This window comes from Fringilla coelebs, assembly GCF_963513975.1.
Source record: "Fringilla coelebs genome assembly, chromosome: 10".
NCBI lineage: Eukaryota > Metazoa > Chordata > Aves > Passeriformes > Fringillidae > Fringilla > Fringilla coelebs.
In genome coordinates, this window is record NC_140036.1 from 15,553,459 (window position 1) to 15,569,338 (window position 15,880).

A 15,880-nucleotide genomic window follows, 5' to 3' on the forward strand; every position below is an offset into this window, starting at 1 on the left:
CACATCACCAAGCCTACCTCTGACCAGGTCTTGGCCAACCCTTAGCTCTTCCAGGCCTGTCAGATCATGATGGGATCTCTAAAAGCCCAGTGTCAGACAAGACAAGGGACTGGCACTGAAAGTCCTCTGGAAGCTCCCAAATGTCTCCTGGTTCCCAGCAGACCCAGCAATGCCTGACTGCTTGCAGGACCAGGAACTCTGGCTTACATGAGAAATGTTTGCCTTCCACAAATGGCAAGAAACACAGGATTTTTTTAGAAGGTGATAATGTTCCTAAGTCACATACAATTAGACCTACCATCACTAAAACACTGACAATTAAGACATACTGACCTTTTTCACACAAAAAATTCTGACTGATCAAGAAGAGATTTCCTAGAAAAAAAGGGCCATATTCCATTATTATTTTTAATTGCAAGAGAATTAGAAAAATAAGAACTTCCACTTGACTTGAAGGTGACATTTTCTTTGCATTTCAGAAATGGATTATTTTTTACTTTTTAAATTCCAAATGTCTTTCTTTTCCTATTTCTCACTAGGTTTTCTTATGGAAGGCAGCAGAACAGGTGCATATGACTTTGCTTTTCCCCCTCCAACACATTTTCTTTTTTCGGTCTGAATTCTCCGAAGTTAGAGCGGCAGACAAAAAATACCCAAAACACTCATCAGGCTTTTCCAACTTTCCTATAAAATGTCCTTAACTTTAGAAAATCACTCAAGTGTAAGATTTAATATGCTGCTTTGTTTTTCTTTCTCTTTTCCATTACTTTGCAGTGTTCCTGAAAATGTATACACTTCCAAAAGATAGAGCAGAAAGAGGAAAAAATATACAGGTGATATTTATCTTATTGTACTCAACATAAAAGAGAAAAAAGTGATGAAGGAACAATGTAGAGCATCCCAAACCAAATACAAAAGCTGGTTTGGCCATTTTCTTGAAAACAGCTGAGCTTTTCTTTGGAGAAAGACTGAAGAGGAGGAGGGGAAGAACTTCCCTCCATTTCTACCTACAGTAAATCACCAGAATAGAAATGTCATGCTCTGTCAAAATAGCTACCAATCTCTCCTAAAATCCTTGGCTTTCACTTGTTTCTGCTGCAGTTCCATCACAAACTCTCCATTGTCAGCCAGGGGCATACCAGGTGCTCCAACTTGCAGGTTTCCAGTTGCAAGTTCCAGGGGTGCTCCCAGCCATGCACTCCTACTCCCCTCCATGTGTTCACAAGCCAGGAACCCAAATCCCACCCTTGCTGCTCAGCTTTATCCAGAGAGGAGGACTTTCACAGCAAGAAGTAGAGGAAGGCTGACACACAGTGACTGGCAGGCATTTGTTTTGCTGACATAACCACTCCAGAAACCATTGCAATGGTCATCTAAATACCTTCCCAATTATTTAATATTCAAGAGTGTTCCATAGTAGAGGGAAAGAACTAAACTGAACTAAAACTAAAACAGTCCATGCAGCAGACTGGAGAGAAAACACTTCCAGACTCACTGGCCAAATTTATGCCCCATCACTTCCAATTACACTTATATTCCACAGATCAACCCCTTGTTTGTAAAGCATTCCCCTGTGCTGGGGTGAAAGAAGCAATACTGAAAAGGGTTGTTTGAGCCCAAGCTCCTTGAATCATCACGTGCCAGCAGGGACCAAACAAGCAAAACCCCTTGAAAAGTACAAGTCCTGGACATGGGCCATCTGCTTTCAACTAGAACTGAGAAAGATCTGTCCTCAAATCCTCCCCCAGCCCTGCACTTCTCAGGAGAGTAGCTAGCCAGAGCAAGGGGAAGAGATACCTTCACATCCTTCTTGATTTGAATGACCTGACAAGGGGAGGCTCTCACAAACTCACCAACAAAGAGCAAATCAAGAACAGCCTGTGTTAGCAGTCAGTTCCTCTGAACGAGGCAGTTGTGGTTCCTTCCTAGAAAATAAATACTCACCATCACCTCCTGGTTGCTTGTATGGGTTGTACTTTGGTTTGGGGGCGACCACAGGCGCAAACTTCTTTGGGGTCTGCTGGGTGGACACGGAGATGCTGGGAGTCCCAAAGGTGTGTGTGGTCTCCATCCTTGCAGTAACGTGGCCAACAGGCTCGTTGGTACTCTTGGGTGGCAGCCAAGATGGGTGGGACATGCTTCAGGTCTGAGGAGACACAAAGAGAGTCACACAAACATTAGGAATTTAGGCTGGGAAAGCAACAGCTGCAATCTTACTATTCTTCTGGTTTGTGAAATCAATCCTACAAAACCTTCAAAACATGTTTAACTGGTGCATGCTTAACTTCAAATATGTTGTTCCTAACACATAGGACTTTAGATGCAAATTTGTCTTTCTCTCCCCAGCAGGTCAGAATTACTGATCAGGCTATTGTTGGTACCTGCAAAAATCATTGCTATTTTCCTCTTCAAACCAGAACAGTGACAGGCTGATACCCTGAAGCAGCCCATCAATCCCACCCTGCATTCAGCACAGTAGTGATGTATTTGCCTTTCCCTGTTAGGCCTTTTTGAGTACATTAATGTACAACAGTGCAGGTGCTCTGGGGACAAGTCTAGTCACAGATAGGCGTACGCACTTCCAAAATACACTTTTAGCACTTTTTCACATGTCATTTAGGACCCCATGCCCCAGTGATTTTCATTCAGACTTATAAGAAAACAGATTTCAAAAGTAGCTAATCATTCTTGATGCCTCCATTTCTGAATGCCCAGCTTAAGACATTTTAAAAGCATGTCAATTTTGAATAAATGCCAGAATCTCACAACCCCTGACAACCAAGCTCCTTTTAGACTTGTGTAACAAAAAACAGAGGCAGCCCAAATCATTACTTATTTATGAAAATCTTGGCTGTGGCCTCTTAAAAGCCTACATCACTTTTGAGAACTGGGTTCAGATGCTGCTGAAAATGTTGCCCATAAAAATCCTGCTAATTCCAATGAACAAGTGTTTTTCACCACACACAAACCACACTCGCTGGGTAGCCATGATAGTCCTACAGTACCATCAGATGGTCCAATGGAGCTGGATTTGAGATTTGATGGAGAAATGAAGATCCCACACAGACAAAAGTCAACGCTAATTTTGCAGCTCTTGAGCACCCTGTTGCTTCTGCCCGTACGCTACTTTGTGCATGTGTCAGAACCCCCTTAAGGCTAAGAAAACCAGCAGGCACCTGTGACCCCATCAGAAAAGATTTGATTTCATCATGGAAAAGGATCAGTGCCAGAGACAGGATCAAGATCTCCACATGGTAGTACAAGGTAGGCACCTCCAGCTAAGAGCAATGACTGTTAAAACTGATGGATACACAAGTGCGCTTATTCCAACCAGTAAATTTACTTCAAAGAACAGTTTCCTGCTTGAGGAGTAATTTCTACTTTAAGCCCCAATGTCTGGCCCAACACTGGGAGGTGACAATTTTTGGTCATCTTCCACCTGCATCACTCCTTGCGTGAGAGAGGAACTGGCAAGTGCCAAACATCAGTCCTAACACTTCTGTCTCTTCCTGGCCATGCAGTCTGACTGCTCGATGTGCAGACAGTGGTTTCACAATTCCTACCACCAGTAAGTGAACCTGCTGCACTAGGCATCCCATACCACTGAAAGGAAGGCACTGGAGCTGCCTAGAAATAAGGCAGACAGGAGCCTGGCAGGAGCAGCCCGGAGATGTATCCAAGGCTGAGCTGCAAGGACGTGACTTTTCTCCCTCACAGGCCTGCTGTCCAACCCACAGTAAGAGTGCAGAGCATCATTCTGAAAGCAAGAAGTGAAAGGCAGGTCCTCCCCACACGGCAGGAGAGGAAACCAGTCACAACAGGGTGGGGGGGGCTGAAGGCACACAAACCATGGTCCCACTGCCTGGCACTTCCCATCACCAACAGCAGCCCCTGTGGACCTGGAAAATGACTCCCACTCCAGCAGCAAGATTCACCTACATTGCTGTCTCCTCCTCCTACATCCTTCAAAACCCTAAAAGCAGCAATAAAACTCAGACAACTATCTAGGTCTTAAGAGCAGAAAGCAATGAGGGCAGTCAGCCTTAAGAGCTAAACAGGACGAGCCTGCACTCTGCAGAGTTATTACATCCAAAGATGACTACACCTTACCCATTGCTAAAAGCATCATGAAGTTTAACTCTGACAGGTTTTCTGGCTTGACATCTAATATGAAAGAGCGTCCTGCTACAGTGAAGCATCCTCAGACCCTGGATGTTACCTCCATGCTGATTCAAAGCCAAAGAAAAAATCCCATTACTGACTAGATTATCACCATTCCTGTTCTGGAATGTTCCTTAACCACCCCCAGGCAGCATGCCTTGGTCCCACTGAACTCCCATGGTCTGCTGGGCTGATGACAGGGATGGGTTGTGTGATGCACAAACCAAAAATATCTGCTTCAGTAGCCAGGTTGCACAGCACTGAGCACAGCTGAGGACAATGAGAGAATTTCAACAAACGAGCTTAGAAAGCAGACTGCTCCTATGGACAGCTGGGGAGCAGGGAGACCACAGGGCTGTAACCCAGCTGCTGTCTGTAAGTGGCACACAGCTCCCTCTCAGCTAACCTCTAACGCCTTTTTTTGGCCATAGTGGTATTTTCTAATTGTTTCCCTGTTAGCCTTTTCTCTTCCTCCTTCTCCCCATCTCATTTTCTGCTATGCATTTACTGCCACTTGTTTTTGCTATCTGGGCCCTGACAGCGTTTTCAGCAAGTTCCCTTTTCCTCATCTATTCCAGCCCCAGCTCCCCAGCCTCAATTAAATTTAGCCTAACTACTCTGCAAGATCACAGAATAAGAAAATGAATTAATTTCTTTTTAAAAGATGAAGCCAAACTTCTGGACTTGCTATTATTCTCCCTCCATTTTGGCTGGTAAAAGGCCAAAAGCAAGGAAAAACATAAGGGACAGTGGCTTGCAGACAAGCACAGCCCACCTTTCAACAGACTTCTCCATGGTGGAGCACCATGGCTAATCCACACAAAGGCACCAGTGCTCTCTCTCCACTCCCTGCAATACTGCCTGGTTTTCCATCAGAACCTTCTTTGGAGCAGAACATTTGTGATGTGCCCAAGTAACCAAAATAGCACAGGAAAACCTGGTCTAACTAATTCCCTTACTCTGAACTTACTCTCACCCATGTCACTGCCTGAGTGTCATTGTAGTGCCTGTGCTTGGACAGGAACACCCAACAGGTAACAGCAGTGCTTTTGTGGCTAGGCAGCAACACAGCCAGCAAGCACACATTTCACTTTTGAGCTATCTTCTTCCATTAAAAGCTATTTTTCACCGAAATGTTGACCTACAGATTAAATCTACAGCTGCCCCCACATTTCTGCTCCAAGCAAGTAATTTGTCAGGCACTGTTTGCATTCATTGAGCCCCTTCCTGGCAAACCTTGGTAGATCCAGCCATGCAACAATTAATTCAGCAAGGCTGGGAAAAGCCTTTGTCAGCAGAGCCCATGTTCCTGGGAATCCCCCCAGAGGGACAGCCACCTCTTGCTCCTCTGTCAGTGCCACACCTCTGCCTGGGCTGAAGCCTTCTGCATGTCTGCCTGCCCCCCTTTCACAGACATCCTTGGTCAGCTGTAGCTCACAGCTCTGTTCCTGATTTGACTGCTACAAGCTTTTTCTGTGACTCCTTACTCACTGACCACTCTGGCAACACCCCCTTCCCAAATTCGCTGCCTCATCTACCCTAGAAAATCCCTTAAATCTTCTCTGTGTCACAGCTTTGAAAGCCTCTCATTGATCATCTTGACTTACCCTGAACCATCCCAAACTACCTCTCTGCAAAGCTTCTTCTGAGCTAAAGATTATTTGCTATAAAGCATATGTAGCCTCAACTGAAACAATGCAAGTGTTGGAGAGCCCAACACAGCATTAGGTAAATTGTTTGGACAAAAAATTAAGCACCGTAATCACAGCTTCTCCTTTATGTCTGGCTTAAAATTTAGCTAGACCCACTTTCAACTATTGCATTTTGTAATGCTTCTGTCATCTGCATTACAGACTTGCCTCTCTTCCTTATGTAGATCCTTTTAGAATGCAGCCAGATCATTGCTTAAATCAAACCAAAACATTTAAATTAAGTATCAATTAAACTCCCTGTAAAGGGCAGATTTCTCTTGATTCCTCATGTATGTTTACTCTGAACTCTCTTCAATTTTCCACCTACCTTTTCTAAAATGGTGGCTGATGGCGTAAGACCATTTTAAAGAATAGTAACTTAAAATAGAAGAGGTAAAATGATGAATAATATCAAAAACAAAAACCTGACTGAAATCAGCTGTGGACGCCTGAGGTTCTGTTATCCTTCCTTCCTTGGAAGCATTAGTCATCACCTACTTTTGGAGGCAGAGGATAAGACCAGACTAACCATGATAAATAGCATTAAGAGCAAAGAGTGAAATCACACTGCATAAATAAGGGAAACAGTGTGCTCTGGTTCTATCATTAGGACGATCTTAATGCTGTAAGTTCAGAAAATTCTAACCATGAAAGAATACACCACAGCAGAGGAACTGGAATCCACGAATCCCAAGCTGAGACCGCATTATCTAAAAATGTCAGACCAGGAATATCAATAGCAGATAATACCGTGCAGTAATAACAGCCTGACAAGGTTTTTTCACTGCCTTTTACTTTTTTCAAATGTGTGGGCATAAGAGCTTGTTTTTGCTTTTAATTACAGGATGTCATTCACCTTTGAGAAGCGAAGGTAAAAAACTGAGGGTTTCAAGTCAATTTCTCCTTACATGTGATAAGCAATGGAAGGGTAGAGTACCAATTTGTCTACTTTTGAAATTCTATGTACATCATCTCTGAGACAGACCAGCTTTTCTGTGATTAGACTGTACCCAAATAAATCTCCATTTCATTTCCATATTTGTAACATGGACCAAATACTCCTTGGATGTTGACGGACTTCGCCAAGACAGAAGATTTTGTCCCTGAGTTAATTAAGCTAATGCTTTGTAGTGGGTAGCAACAGTATTTAACAAAAAATGAGCAGCAACCGTCTGTGCTTACAGACTGTCTGCTCTGTCTTCCATCCCACGCCTTCCTAAATTCACTGGCTTGATGTAGGTCTATGATGTTCTGTCTTAGTATCACCCATGCACAGTGAACCATTAATCCTAAGGCCAAAAGATTGACCAGATACAGGGAATTAGGACCTTATTTGTTGACAGTCGATGCAACTGAAAGTTGTGTTGGGGCTGTTCTCTGATACACAGTACAAGCACCACCTTCCCATGATAACTCAAGTTTGTCTCCAAGTGTAGAAAGGCAAACTGCATCCTCACCACTCTCTCGTCTCTCCCATCCAAGTAAAAGAAGTCCAAGAGAAAGGTTTTGACTTTACATCACCTTCCAAATGAATTTTAGAGAACAGCACTAGAACTGAACAAAGGGGACATCCTTGACAATGCAAAAATCATGCCACCCATTGTCCCTTTCTGTTAGAGCTGCAACCCGAATGTCTGGATGTCTCTCCTCTAAACTGACTTGTCATCATTTTTCTGCCTGAAATTCCCCAAATCGCAAACATCAAATGCCCTGCTAAGATGCAGTTCTTTGCTTTGTCCTTTTCATCTCTAGTCTTTTAAGTAGTCAAATGCAGTGACTGAGGATGACCAGAGAGATTTGCTCTTTACAAACTCCCAAAGCTGCTTGTTTTTCTTGGCACTGCTCCTCTCTGAAGGTTAAATGAATTTTTTTCATCATTTATGGCACATGATCTCTAGCCATGCTCTTGTACTTCTTGGGGCCTTCAAAAGAGAGCATAATGTCAAAATTCAGGTCTTATTAGAGGTCTTTAACCAAGCATAGGAAGCGCCATCGGTACTTACAAACTCAGCACAAGCTCTCCCGGGGTGCTTTTCCCATATGGTACTACTTACTCTCATCAATTTTACATCATATGGCAATTTATGTGATTTGGGGAATTGGGAGTCCTTGGGAACTCCCTTAATCATTGCTGATCTGCACAACATCTCTAACTGAATTTAACTCCTGCAATATTAACCAGCCCAATAATGCTCCTCCCTCAAGCCCCTCCAGCAGCAAATTGAGTCCTGACCTACATCATGAAGTTTCAGGAACAACTCTGAGCACTGGGAATCCTTGCATGGTGCTGGTGTGACCTCCACCACCAATGAGCAGGGACGCTCCAAGAGTCAACTGAGCCACCACGAGACTTTGAGAGGTGATGAAGAGGAATGGAAAACACCATCACCCTCCAGTGACTGCCCTCCTGACCCTAGGAAGCTTGACACAGGTGGGCTCCAAGTTCTTGTGGAAAATACCTCCTCAAGATCAGGTTTCTTTACTTGCACCCATTTTACATGGTTTATGCACATTTCCTAATGCTTTACTGTAGTCTTTCACAGCAGGTATCAGCTGGAGCAAGTTCAAATCTGTCTCTCAGATACATAGTTTATTTCGATTGCCTGGGTAAGGCAAGGTTTTGTATCTCCATCCCAATTCCCTCAAAGTAAAATAAATAAATGAGTAAATGAAATCAAAGACACTTCAGTTAAACAGGACTGAGAGCATTTACCTATTTCCTGCTATGGGGCATCACTAATGTAATCAGAGGAATTAAAGCAAAAAGAAACCTAGTTAGAGCACTGATGAATTATTCCACAAAGAATATAGTCTGGTAATATTTCCTTCTGGCTTTAACAGCTTCAATCAAACTTCCATGGGATCCTCCAGAAGACCTGACTTAAATTCAAAGTGCACCCTGGTATGAGGAAGTGGTTGGCCCAGATGACATCCAGAGATCCCTTGAGGGATCAAAATCAATTATTTTGTGACTCAAAAACCCCAGACTGACAGCTGTGACTTTGTCTGCAGTCAGAAGGGTTTTATGGAATCACAAACCTGCTGAGTGGGACCCACAAGGATCATCAATCCAGCTCCTGTCCCTGCCCAGCACCATCCCCAAGAGCCACACCAAGTGCCTGAGAGCATTGCCCAAACTCTTCTTGAGCTCTGCCAGGCTGGTGCTGGGACCCCTTCCCTGGGGAGCCTGCTCCAGTGCCCAAACATCCTCTGGGGGTAGAACCCTTTCCTAATATCCAACCTAAACCTCTCCTGACTCAGCATCAGGCCATTCCCTTGGCTCCTGTCACAGCCACCCCAGAGCAGAGATCAGTGCCTGCCCCTCCTCTTCCCCGCATGAGGAATTTGTGACTGCAGTGAGGTCTCCCCTCAGTCTCCTACCAGCTGAACAGACCAAGTGCCCTCAGCTGCTCCTCCTGCAGCCTCCCCTCAAGGCCCTTCACCATCTTCATTACCCTCCTTTGGACACACTCTAATAGTTTCATGTCTTTCTTACATCGTGGTGCCCAAAACTGTCCACAATACTCAGCGTGAGGCCAGCCCAGTGCAGAGCAGAGCAGGACAATCCCCTCCCTCGCCTGGCTGCTGAAGCCCCCAGGACACACTTGGCCCTCCTGGCTGCCAGGGCACTGCTGGCTCATGTTCCACTTGCCACCAACCAGGACCCCTAGGTCCCTTTCCATGGCACTGCTCTCTAGCCTCTCATTCCCAGTCCGTCCATCCACCCATCCATCCAGAGTTGCCCCATTCCAGGTGCAGAATCTGGCACTTTTTCTTGTTGAACTTCCTGTGGTTGGTGGTTGCTCTAGCCTCCAATTTATCGAGGTCTCTCTGCAGTGCCTCCCTGCCTTTGAGGGACTCATCAGCTCCTTCCAGTTTGCAGCAATATATTGTATTCCACTTAAGATATGCTAGCAATATCACCCTACTGGCAATGCAACATTATATTCCTCATTTTCTAGTTGCAATAATTTGCAAATGAACAGAGCTTGTGCCCGCTCTTTTATTAACCAGTACTTGGAAAGTAACTTTTTTCCCCTAGCTGCATCCACAGTTCATTTATTTTTCATCAGATCCATGCCAGTTTGAGATGTGACTTTCTTTGTACACTCTTAAGTCACTACAACTCCTACAGTATTACTGAGACATAAAAGGAAGACAGCAAGTGTGTAGTGGAGACTGCAAAGGTGAGATGGTAAAGAACAGTCTCTCTGGTACAAAGATGCTTGACAAAAGTTAATGTCAACACGCAAACAGTTCATCAGATATCAATCTAATGTCGCAATCATTCCTACTTCAAAACCCTGCTTCTGGGACAATTATGGAACCCACCCTTAGATTTCCCTCTTAGTTCATTTTTCTTACATCAGCTTCACTACTGGAAAAGGTAGAAGGGCAAACTAAACATAAAACTTCTTTTCTTTCCCAATATAATTGCATTAGGAGTTTTGGGATTAGATGCCGGCTATTTGAATTTGGCTGCTGCTGCAAAACACATGCATAAAAGCTGATGAATGAGATCTTCCTTTTACAGCCATGTCACAGCCTGGTGTCAGATGACAAACTAGGCTTTAAAATCCCAATAATTTGAACTTGACTTGTCCATGTGAACTGAAACAAAGAGATCATACTGGCTCCCTGGAGATAGATAGATCTATCTAATCTAATACAACTCTAATGACTGCATTGCAATTTCACCAGAGAGCAAGCTGATTCTTGGCTTCTGTGGCATGAGACAATCCTCAGCTACTCCAAACATAATCATATTGGATAAAACACCAATCCAAGGCCTCAGCTACTTGTGGTCACAACAAACCCCAAGGCAATTGTAACAGAGGAGGCAGACCTGCTGGACTACTCAAACACATTTTATTCCTCAACCTAAGGACCTAAGCCAGGAGTTAGCTCTGAGCCAGCCAGATTTCTTCCAACTGTTATAGCCTCTTCCCCTGATAACTTGACCTACACATTTGTGAGGATGTTGCTGTACCACAAAGAAAAGTTTGAGATGGATGTTTCAGAAATTTGTATATAAAATTTAGGAGGAAATATATTAAAAGAGACAGAAAAACCAGGAATTATGCAGAAAGCTTATTCTGGGAGTCTCAGATCATGAGCTCCTTTATACAAATACTATTTTCCTGCATACAATTTATTTTCAAGACCTCTTTGCCAAAAAAAGCTGCTTTATTCCTTCTGTGCCTGTATTCAATGTCTTGTCTATAGCACAGCTCAGTGCTTGGCTTCCTACTTCAGCAAGGGACTGCCAAGCATCACAGAGCTTATCCATCAAATAAAATTATTAAGGGACTGGACTTCCCAACTGATGGAGATGTACTGAAATCAGGCATATCAGGAGTCACACTTAAGTGAAAAGAAAACAGGACAACAAGAACTGGCAAGGTTAAGGCTGTTGGAACAAACTCAGGTACTTTGGATGCTGGTGCTGGCTGTAAACAAGGAGGAATTGTGCAGAACTAACATGCAGCTCAGCTGTGAGATATCAAGACCCCAGTGGGACCAAATGGGACCAAGGCAGCATATTGACACACAGATAATTGTATTAGCTTTGCAGAGCAGCGTGTGTGGCTCAGCCTGGGGAGAAACAGCAGGGATGTGAGCTCAGTGGGAAACTGATAGAATGAACAAGGAAACAGTGCTGATCTTGAGGTCTTACCCAGCAAGGCTGGGTGTAGGGGGGGGTTGTATTTATGATGGGGCTCCCTGCACTTCACTCCTCTTCTAAAACAGCTGTGATTGCAGGAAGAGTCAAATGTTGCCTCACCTAGAAGAACACACATCTGCTACTGGCAATCTGAACCCCAAGCCATCAAGGGGATTTCTGTGAATGGAAAAGGAGCTGCATCTCAGAACACAGGCACAGCACAGGCCCCATTCAGGAAGGAAGCATGTGTGGGTCTGTCACCACCAAAACCTTCTGACAGCTTATGGAGCTGGCAGTAGAATCCAGACTTTGACACTGTACTGCATAAAAATCAAGCAATTAAATCAATTAATGGGCAGGAACAGTGTCCAGGATCAAAATCTTTAATCCTGGATTCTCTTCCTCCTACCTGATCCACTTAACTTTTCAGATCCTAAGCCATCCTGGAAGTCACAGCCTCAGGTACCACAAATCCCTGGATGACTTTTTCCTGAGCCTTGCACAAAGCTGTGTCTTGGTTTTGGTAGCTCAGGTTATAGCACTTTGCAAATAATCAGGGGAAATAGCCTTTTTCCTATGGCAAATCCTGTATCTTAAAACACAGAAGAGTGATAGCTGCCAGATGACTGGAAATTGACATTGCAGAGAGATTGCTAAAGGAAGCAGGATAGTTGAGTGCATGAAAACTATAAGAAAGGAAGTGCACAAAACTCCTTGTATAAACAGTCAGGAAAAAGACTACATTTCTCTTGAGTTTCACAACAACAGGTGACTTGACACCATCAACACACAAGCACTGTCTTCTTGTCTCCCTTCTGCAACACAAAGCAAAAACAAAGGTTTAAATTGCTTCCTCCTTAAAGAAGCTGAAAGCCTGCAGTACTGTCAGGAAAGATAGAGCATCTCTGCAGGCTACCAAGTTCTGCTTTTAGCAGGAGACTAAATTATCACCAACTCTAGGTAAGGCTTACTGTGGCTTTGTTCTGGAAAATCTCCAAAATGAAGAATCCCTTGCTACCTGGTGACTTGTACTAGTGTTACACTCTTTTCCCAAAGAAAATGCTTTTCCAGCTCTCCAGCTGAATCTCCCAATCCATTATGCACGTTCACAGCACTTTATTTGGCCGTCTGGGGAGAAACATTTGGCTCTGACATGTTCAGAAGGCCCCTGGCAGTAGTCACAGGCTGCCATTGGATCACTCCTTTGCCTCCTTTCCACCATAAACAGAAGCCAAAGCTCTCCCAGCCTAATCTTGTGGGCCATGTGCTCTCAGCCCATGACTGACCTTCCTCTGGACTCTCTCCACCTCTTCAACATCCCATTTCAGCTGGTGCATTCAAGACTGGTTAACAGCCTCAGCAGTAGTGAGGAAAGGCCAGCAGTAACTCATCTCAGTCTACAGTCCAGGCTCCTCCTGAAGCAGCCCTATATGGACTTTGCTTCATTGGCAATCACAGCACACACTGGACTCATATTTGACTGGGTGTTCACTGCCTGCTCCCCATCCCTTTGCCAAGAAATAAAGAAGAATAAAAGGCATATTTTGAGATAGTGCCTAAGCTGGAGGAGCTCCACCATGCCATGGCTACATGGATAGAAGTGTAGGTCACAAGGTGGTGTTAGCTACCCCTATGCTATTTGCAATAAACATGACATATAACATAACGACATTCAGTTCATTAAGAAGACAAAGAGGGGGCAAGGGGTGTTCTTAAAGCACAGGAAAATGCCTGAAGGGGAATATTAAAAGCAAAGGCAAAGCTGATTGTGACACTGTAGAGTGCATGAAGATAAAGCCCTGGTTTTGTATCCACAGAGCATTAGTTCTGCTCTGAATAGAAACTTATGACAGAAGACAATGCTTGAAATTTGATTTTCAATTCAACTTTGAAACTCATAAAAGCACCAAGCACCAACCCAAGAAACTGCTGCTCTTCCCTTTTAACTCAGTGTCCATTCATTCAAGAACAGTGATATGCAAAGCTCTGGGTGATAATTCCCCAGCTGGTGCAAACCACAGTACCAGCAATGAAGTTCAACCCAGCCAGGCTTCCACGTTAGCCTTGTGAGTTTGCTAAACAAGCTCATCCTGCTAAAAAGCCCACCCCAGTTGCTCCACTACTATCGCTTTGCTGCCTTCTGGTTTTGACCATCCAAATTAATCATTTGTTCCCCTTTCCAAAAATCAGTAGGAAGTTCTGTTGTGACTAAAGTGTTTTCATACTAGACTGGCCACATCAGTTCCCTAGATGCGGAACAGCTCAAATCTGACAGTCTCCAGGAAAATATTCTGATTTTCTTTTACCTTCACTGCATTTTCTCCCAAAAGACTGGCAGGGGGTGATGGAAGAGAAGAAATGAATTATGAGCAGAGGGTACTTTTAGAGAGAAGAACAAAACTTATAATGTATCCAAAGATTTTTATATGCTGCTGCATTTAGCCACTGCTGGCAACCACTTGTTTTTGAGCTGTGCTAGGGCAGGCAGCTTGGTCCTGGTAAGTGCACACACAGCTCCATTTATCAAATGCCCTTCAGTAGTTGCTACCACTATCTCTCAGGTCTGAGGCAAAGCATGTTCTCTCACACAACCAAGCATCTGAAAGGCATTTCAGCATGCCTCTGCTGCGTAATGTACGTATTTCTCTTTCCAAGTAACACAGCTGCCAACACCTTAATCATTCCTTGGGGACCTTCAACACATCAGCCCTTAAGTGCTTCATTACCTCCAGCAGCTCCTGCAGAGCTCACATCCCAGGTGAGCCGTACACAGCTCCCTGTCAGCTACAGAGAGCAGCCTGAGCTGCAGGAGAGCGGGATCTGTGCAAATCAGGTCTAACAGCCTATCTTCCACCACTCTGTTTCCGCAAGTTTGGCCTCGTTTGCTGCAAAATATCTAGGACAAAAGGCAAGCATCAAGAAACCACATTTGAGACTAAAATCACTGTGTGTTTCTTTTCATGAGATCCTGTGGGAGAGAAGTGGCTTCCTGCTCTGCATAGACACTAAGGGGCCATGGAGACCAGTCAAATAACTTCACTAAAGCACCTGAGCTGTGTGCACCTCCCCAAAACCTTCTTGTTTTTAAGTTAGAAACTGCTGCCTCAAGTCACAAAATATAGTGTTTTGAAATTGTATTGATATGTTCTTGGCACAAAAGGAAAATAAACTGCAAATGCAACCAATACAGAAACTTGAGCTGCCCTTTGTTTCTGCAGGGCTTAAAACACTAAGGGGAAAATCTGTGCAACAAAGTCCATTGATCCATGGAAAGATGCAGTCTGTTAGGACTGGTGCACAGATACCTATTTTGAAATTAGCTTGAGCATGTGAAGGCATAACCTACCCTTTGAAGCTTCAAGATTGCTCCATCAGGTTCCTCAAGATGACACTGATGGAGACATCATCACAAGGAATCACTTCCAAGACAATCTTCTTTTTAAAACAAGATACCCCAAGGCAATTTTTTTGTGAAGCACCTTCACTAGGGAACAGCTTCAGCTGCTCTCTTCATGTCAGCCCCACTGTGCCTCCTCTACAGCTCCCCCATCACGCAGAGCCCTTCCAATTGCAGTTATGATCAAATGGCTTAAAATAATGTAGGAAGGTTAATTAATCATGCAATGAATACAAACTTACACACATAAGTATGCATAGACATGTGCACATCCCTGATTTTTTTTTTATTCTGCATCATTAGCGCAGGAAACTGGTAGAGGCAAAGAATAAGGAGAGAAACCAACAGTTGCTCACATGGATCAACACTTCCAGACTCTCTCTTTTGCAGTTCATCTCACTCATACTTGTGGTTTCAACATGTGATTCACATTAGGCCCCCTCTGCTCGCCATTTGATGGTTCTACTAAACAGATGTGAATTTATTTAGTCACAGAGTCTGCTCTTTACACTGCCTCTTTGTAGAACAGATGGGCTTTTTTTTTCCCCTGTTCAACAGTGTTCAGACAACGCTCATACCCAGTGCACAGGTCTGCCTGGCAATTTCAAAGAAAAAGGAACAGCACATGAACATAGGCACGTTCTCACAGGAGTTCTTTTCAGCAGCCTGGACACACCACAAGAGGTGATAGCCTTGATGGAGAATGCCAAGCTGCAACACCAGGAACACCCAGACAAGACCAAGATCCTCAGGGATCAGCCCCAAAAATTCAAGCAAATGAGTGATGCACGCTGCACCTGGCAAGGTCCAGAAGACACCTACCACAAAGCTCCCCTGTGAAAGCTTGAGTGGAGGGAGCTGAATGAAGGGTAGGCTCCTGCAGCATTCATGGGGACATGAAAACATGGCATCTCCTGGGACTCTTCAGCTTGGTGAAATAGCCTGGAAAAGCTATCCGCTCCCTGT

General features: G+C 44.2%; 1 protein-coding gene across 1 annotated transcript in view; it reads right to left on the bottom strand.

The window, feature by feature from the left end:
• LPP (LIM domain containing preferred translocation partner in lipoma) overlaps positions 1 to 15,880 on the bottom strand; it is a 255,865-nt gene that overhangs the window by 199,312 nt on the left and 40,673 nt on the right. The window contains exon 3 of the mRNA XM_084212312.1: positions 1,945 to 2,146. Within this exon, the coding sequence (XP_084068438.1) occupies positions 1,945 to 2,137 (193 nt within the window). The 5' untranslated portion in view covers positions 2,138 to 2,146. The remainder of the gene's footprint in view (positions 1 to 1,944; positions 2,147 to 15,880) is intronic.